This window comes from Condylura cristata, unplaced genomic scaffold (genome assembly GCF_000260355.1).
Source record: "Condylura cristata isolate star-nosed mole 26May11 unplaced genomic scaffold, ConCri1.0 scaffold00004, whole genome shotgun sequence".
Classification (NCBI taxonomy): domain Eukaryota; kingdom Metazoa; phylum Chordata; class Mammalia; order Eulipotyphla; family Talpidae; genus Condylura; species Condylura cristata.
This window is the reverse complement of record NW_004567105.1, coordinates 67615651-67622584: the sequence shown is the minus strand read 5'-3', so window position 1 is coordinate 67622584 and position 6934 is coordinate 67615651. Positions and strand designations below refer to the sequence as shown.

Sequence of the window (6934 nt, the reverse complement as noted above, 5' to 3'; positions counted from 1 at the left end):
CCCATTTCATATGCTAATGTCATCCCTTAGCCTGCCTGAAGTGTGTAAAATAAACCTCTGCTAAAGGCAGAGCAGGAAGACTTGCACCCAACTCCCATTCCCGGGTCTTCCTCATGCCTGCTCCCCTTTTTTCCCTTTCTCCCCCTTTTCTAGGAATCTCCGCTCGCTGACGCCGTTCCCACCTTGAGACCCTGCCTTTCCTGCCCCCCACTATCCGTGATCAGGGACAAAGAGTCTCCGACACCTACCCACAATGGAGAGGATGACGACCACGAAGTCAAAGATGTTCCAGCTGTTGGTGAAATAATAATGGCGGAGGGCAGCCATCTTGACGATACACTCGCCCGTGAAGATGGCTACAAAAAGCAGGTTGATCTTGGCCAAGATGTTGACTTTCTCAGGGCTCTGGTCATCTGTCTCTACCATCATGGTCACCATGTTCAAGCAGATGAGAAACATGATGGTGACATCAAAGGCCTGCTTGGTCACAATGTCGAATATGAAGCCCTGGTACTTGTTCTGAAAGGTGAGGCAAAGAATGGACTCAGCAGGCCAGGAAGGTCCCTGGAGCTGCCTCGTGGCCTGGACCTCCCGCCTCCTACTCTACCCCAGGACTACTTTGAGAGGAGGAAGTCACGGAGAATGAAACACTCTGGCCCTCCTGCTGAGAAGCTCCCTGGGCTGAAGGGTCCAGGCCAGCCCCCTTCTTTCCTGAGGTCTTCTCAATGGGGCCTCAGGAAGGAGTTTCTCCTAGCTTAGGTGAAACCTATGCTCCTCACTAAGGTGCTTGCCCTTCTGTTCTTAGTCTGAAGGCTGAAGGTCAAACCTAGTAATTTTATCAGCTTTCAGATTAGCAGATTCTCTCCACTATTTGTACGGAATTGATTTTGTTTAGTCTACTAACGATATACGTGTCTTTAACTGTAAACCAGCCCACATTATTTTGGAGAAGTGATCAGATTTATAAATAAATGATGAATTAGATTAAAACCTGAGACTACCACTTACTAACTGGGGATTTTGGTTATGTCACCTAATTACTTTGAGTGCTTCTGCCAACTCTGCTTTCTGTAACACACACACACACACACACACACACACACACACAACTCTTGGAGAATGGCTTGACAGGGCCAAAGGAATCATTCTACCAGAGGGCCTAGTGTACGACCACCCCACCACCTTGATGATGCCCCCACAACCCCCAATCCCCACTGCTGAGGGAGTTGCAAGGATGAGGCTGTGAATGGAGCTGGGGGAAGCCTGCACCCTGGCAGGGGAGAAGAGGTTCAGGCAGTGGCAGCTGGGTTGAATGGGAGGGGAGTGTCTTGTGTCCACGGCCTCCTCACGTCTTCCTCACCATTTCCACAAGCCCCAGACCTCTGTGTGTTGTCAGGCACCTGAGGGCGGCCCTTCTTCCCTGGTTTTGCTGACAGGTTGTGGCTTCCCAGGTTCCCCCAGGAGATCTTCCCTACTCCTGACAAATTGAGAGCCTGGCTCACCAAGGGGCGTGGGATGGGCTTCTGGGGCTTCTTGGAGCCCAGCTTCTTCATGGCATTGTAGTATTTCTTCTGCTCCTCCGTCATGAAGATGTCCTGGCCCCCTAAGTGCAGAGAGAGACAGCCCAACCTCATTTGGGGTTCTCAGCATGCAAGGCCTTGATGAGGGGGCCAGGGTCAGACTCCCCCTTACTTCCTCTCATGGTGGAGATGAGTATACCCCTTATCCTGCTTCAGAGAGTCCTCACTAACCCTTTCCAGCTTCTCCGTCTCCTTTCATCTTGGTATTTCTCTGGCTTTGTGCCTTGCTAACCTAGCCCCCACAAGCTCCTCTCCTGCCCGGCTCAGCAGCCTGGGGAGTCTCTGCCCAATGAGGACCTGCTCATGGAGCCCTGCTCGCTGGTCCTGATCATGCACCAGGGGCACAGTCCCGACCTGCACCCCAGTTTTTCTCAGGGGCCTCATCTCTCAGGGCAGGCATGGGGCTTCTTGTGGAAGCCTTCGTACACTCTTACAGGGAGTCTGTTAGATCATGATACACCCCCTTTCCCACCCCATTCTAGTAGGAACAAGAGGACCATTTCCAACAGGGAAGGCAAATTGGGGCGAGGAGCCAGAATAGCCCCTGGGCCTGGGCACCAGCCTTCCTCGCCCACCCAGAGGGAGCCCGTGCTCCACTTATCTTTTTCTTCTGTTGGTTGAAGTTATCAATGATGACACCGATGAAAAGGTTCAGGGTGAAGAAAGAACCGAAGATGATGAAAACGACGAAGTAGATGTACATGTAGAGGTTGTACTCCCACTGGGGCTGTTCTTCATACTAAGGGGGAATCAGACAGCAGAGACAGTGGGAGGGAGGGGCAGGCCGGGGCCACCACTGTGGCCAGAGGGTCACCGGCACAGGGTGTGTCCCTGTGTGCAGGTGAGTTCCGAGTAGGCTGGGGAGGTGGGCTGGTTTGGCAAGAGCGTGTGTGGCAGGGAGGGGGGGCAGCTGGCTGGGGCTGCACTCTGCCCCTGGGCCTTTGGGTGCTTTGGGGGACTACTCAGCCTTCAAAGAACTGAAGGGTGACTGGGCAGCACACAGGACAAAGGATTTGTCCTGATTTGTGCCTCTATTGCTTCCTCCCCACCCGCCTGGGACAGACTTAAGATCCAGGACATTGTAGCAGACTGAATGTGGAAGATGTTTATTTTGAGGCTCTCTGGGAGCGCAGGGGACCCTGCCCCAGGGCCAGAGCCAGAGAGGCTCGACTCCCCGTGGACACGGTCAGCATGCCCTTCCGGGATGGATCTGAGACGGGACACAGACGCTGGGTGGCCAAGCTGCGGGAGTCTTTGTGCCTGGCTGGTTGGGAGACCCCAGCGTGGCAACCTACCCCCCGGGAGTCCACGGCTGCGTACATGATATCCATCCAGCCTTTGAAAGTTGCCTGCAAGGAAAAGATACAAGTAATAATCCCACTTAACTCTGCATCTTGCTTGAGCCACTTAGAGCACCTCTGGGCAGAGGAAGCCTGGAAAGGGCCTCTATAGGGAAGCTGCCCAGCCCACTCCTTCAGCCGGACACAATGGCTGAGCTCTCAGGGAAAGGCCCTCATATTCAGCCCAGAGACATCCAGGGGGCCATGTAGGGGGGCAGAGAGTAAGCCTCTGGGCACAAAGAATAAGCTTCCTGAGGCTGGCCAAGATGCTGCTGAGGCCTGGCTCTTGACTCAGTCACCTCAGCATCCAAAGGACACAGGCTCCAGCCGTGGGCACCAGCTGGGCTCTGGGCTGAGCATTCAGGTGAACAGAGTGCTGACCGAGTCCACTTTGTCACGTCCCTCACAGAATCTTGCGGTTTCTGCCCACAGCCTTTTAAAGGGCGAATCCCAACCTTCCCTTAAAGCAGTCCTGCTCGTGTGTTAGTAAGTGGCTAACAAAGGCTTTCCAGAAGAGAACAAAGCCCTGATTGCTGTGTTTGCCAATTTCTCTGTGTAAATACTCTCACCAAGGACAATTTCAAATTGCCAATGTGATGCTATTGAACACAGTTGGGAAGAGATGCATGGGAGAAGCAGTGGAGAATTTCCATTGTATGGGGAGAACAAATACAGCAACTTCAAGCACAGATGTTAATAAATGGCAGGGTGAGTTTTGAGTACTTACTACCTTTGCTTTAATACTATTTAGCTAAACTTAAGTTTAACATCATTTTTTTTTAAAGATTTATTTATTTGTACATACAGAACTGGGGTATAGGCTAGAGGTGCAGGGGTGGTGAGAGGTTCATCAGAGACAGAGTGGGGAGCAGAACAGGCAGATCGACGAAATACACTGCTGAGGGGAGAAGTGGGCGGTCAGGAGAGGTCTGTAGATCCATGTGTATCACCTCTGGGGCAGCGGATCGAACTCATGCTGCAGTGGCTTTAGCTTCTTAATGCTGTGCTTTAACCCGCTGTGCCACCAGGGAGGGCCCAAACATCTATTTTTAATAATGACAACTATACGTTTGCAAAATATCTGCAAGTATTATATAGTCAGGTCTTATAAGCCACACCAGAGAGGGAGGCTGAACGAGAAGGGCCCTGGTGCCTGCTTCATTATTTGCCTGGATCTGGGCTGCAGTAGATTGAGAAGGGGCCAAGAGGTGTGTGTGGTGGTGACGCCAATGCCCAGCACCTCTCATCTGCGTCCCGGACAAAATCCATCAGCTCTGAGCTTTCTTGCAGGGTAAAAGCTCAATCACACAAACTTTCTGTGTCTGAGAGCTCTCATGAGGCGGGAAACAGGCTGCTCAGAGAAGGCAAGCAAGCTACATGGCTCTCTGTGCCTTGGCCCCTCACTTGCAAAGACCTGGAAATGCTTTGGTAACTGCTGGAGGCCAAGCAAGGTGGATCTCTAATTGAATTTTTCTGGAACTGCGTGCTTCTCTCTGGGCCAGCAAGCACTTCCCAATTTGTGAAGGGAGACTTACATTCTGAGTTCTGACATCTGAAGGCACAGTGACTCAGACTGGTTCTAACCCTGTTCTCCGCCAGGTATGGGGAGGGGGCAGGAGTCTTTGGAGAAAGCTGGGTCGTAAGAGGCGTTTGAAGGGTGACTGGCCCCGCAGTGAGTTTTCAGGTGGGAGGCTGCTAGGGTTTCTTCTGGTTTTGGGTCTAGCGTTAGGAGTATGGATTTACGATTGGGAGAGCAAAAAAAGCAAGCTGTAGCTTTAGGAATGAAGGGTCTATTTACATTTCTGTTGTCACAGCTGTTCATAGGTGATTTTATAGGTGAGTATTGTAATTGTGGAAGCTCCTGTACTCACAAATCAATGAAAACTTGGGAAGGGTTGAGCAGGGTGCATGTGTAACATCACACATCTTGTGCATCTGAGGTGGAAAGAATAAATCCCTGTAAGGGACACTAGAGATCTTTTATATCAGGGTCTGATCTGAGCCACGAGTTCAGGCGCTGGGTGTCGATGATCTTTCACATACTGTAAGGTGACAGGGTGAAGAGGGCAGTTGGGAAGCTGTAGGCTGCATGGAGACTGTACTCCCACACCTCGCATCTTGGAGAATGGTATCTGCTCTAGGATGGAAAGTCTGGGGACTTTTCAGGGAGTCAAGAAGTCCCCGGAGAATCCTTGCCTTCCTCTGGCTAGTGTGACCTCATTGTGGGGATCCAGGGTGCCCCGTGGCCCCCAACTGCCCACACTGTGGGTTAAGGTGCCTGAGACGGGGGGAGCCAAAGGGAGGAACTTACCACCTGCAGAAGGGCCAGGTACCCAGCCCCCACGTTGTCAAAGTTGACTTTCACCTTGGTCCAGTACAACTCGCCAGTCACGTTGAAGGACTCACAGTCACTCTTGTTGTTCACAAAGGTGTAGTTCAACGGCAGGTCTCCTTCAGTCTGGTTGATGCACCTCCCAAACTTCCCCGCGAAGAGGTTCACGCCCATGATGCTGAAGATGAGCCAGAAGATGAGGCAGACGAGTAGGACGTTCATGATGGACGGGATGGCGCCCACCAGGGCGTTGACCACAACCTCAAATGGACAGAGAAGAGGCCCAGTTCCTGGGGGCGCCTGGAGCAAGTGCCCTTTTGGAGGACTCCCCCCCTCCACCTACTGCACTCCTTGGCTACAGGTTCCAGTGGGATCTGGAGGCCGCACCCTGAGATCTGGGCTGAGAGGATCACTTCTTATCCCCAAGGAAGGGCACCCCATCACCAGGAGCCCTGCAGGGGAGGGAGAGGACTTCAAGCTTAATTCCCATAGGGTCGTCTGCTGGTTGAGTATGCCAGAAAGCTGGCAGGGCAGCACCCTGGGGGTCCATTCCCTGAGCTATGTTTCTGGTTTATGTTAGGCTCCTGCTCCTGGAATGAGGGGGCGTCCTCCCCTGGACAGACCCAGGGGCCCTGGCAGCAAGCGTCTTGGCTCCAATGCTCCGATGAGAGCGAGCTGGGAGCGCCTGTGGTGTGGGTGTTCCCTGTGGCCTCTCCAGGGGGTGGTTCTCTGATCCCACGGAGTTTCGACCTCACCACGCTTTACTTAACTCCAGCAGCCGGGAGAGGGCTCTGTGGCAATGCACACGGGGCCTCTATCTGTCCAGGTACTGTGAGCCAGGAAGGCTGCGGAGACTGGACGTGGAGCTGCTGAGAGGCTGCGTGGTGTCACTCAGAGGGCCCAGTGCCGGCGCATGCAAATGAGAGGGATCCCTGTTCCTCCTGGGGCGCTGAACCAGGGTCTGGGTGCTGAACCAGGGTCTGGGTGAGAGACCCAGCCAGGCCTTGCTGCTAATGGTCATCCACCTCCTGGATCAATTGTCCTTGCTCCCCAAGAAGCATTTAGCTTACACTGGGTTATTCACCTGCAAGTGATTTGCCACTGGGAGTGATTTTTTTCCCCATGAATAGGGGGTGCAGGCAAAGTCCAACCCAATGGGGGCTGTGTGATGGGGCCTGCAGGCAGTGAGGGGCACACAGATGCGTCTGTGCAGCCACACGGGCATGTTTTGTAAAGGACACGTATACAGTGAAAGTCCTAAGTGTACACACACACACACTTATTTTCTTGTGATATAATACTATGAATAAACGCTTTTTCTTGGTGAGCTTCTAAGTTTGTCTTATACATGCAATTCTTTGGTAAAATGTGGTGACTCAAAAATGCAGTTAAAAATTTCAGCAAAAGACTTCCGGAAGATGGCGGCAGGGTAAAGACGCTAAGATCACTGCGTCCAGGCCTGCATAGGAATTGAGGACTAAAAACGGACTATAGACTCACTTACTACAAGTTTTAACCCAAACGAAAACACCCTGGACTCACTAGAAGGTAGATAACTGAGAGGGAATCGAAGATTGGGGAGTTCCCAGGAGGAAACTCCCGGGGAAAACCCGGGCCCCTGGAAGTTCCGCGGGCTGCAGGAGCCGCTTTGCCCCACGCTAAACCCTGGAGGTAAAGCTGGA

The 6934-nt window shown here is 52.7% G+C and overlaps 1 protein-coding gene across 3 annotated transcripts in view; it reads right to left on the bottom strand.

Moving 5' to 3' along the window:
* Nucleotides 1–6934, bottom strand: part of SCN5A (sodium channel, voltage gated, type V alpha subunit) — an 80547-nt gene that overhangs the window by 7066 nt on the left and 66547 nt on the right. For 2 of the 3 annotated variants that reach the window (XM_004676305.2, XM_004676302.2), the window contains 5 exons: nt 5232–5513; nt 2876–2929; nt 2182–2319; nt 1503–1607; nt 249–519 (listed from right to left, as the gene is read on the bottom strand). In XM_004676305.2, coding sequence (XP_004676362.1) covers nt 249–519; nt 1503–1607; nt 2182–2319; nt 2876–2929; nt 5232–5513 — 850 coding nt within the window. The remainder of the gene's footprint in view (nt 1–248; nt 520–1502; nt 1608–2181; nt 2320–2875; nt 2930–5231; nt 5514–6934) is intronic. The other variant, XM_004676304.2, reaches the window with a different exon arrangement.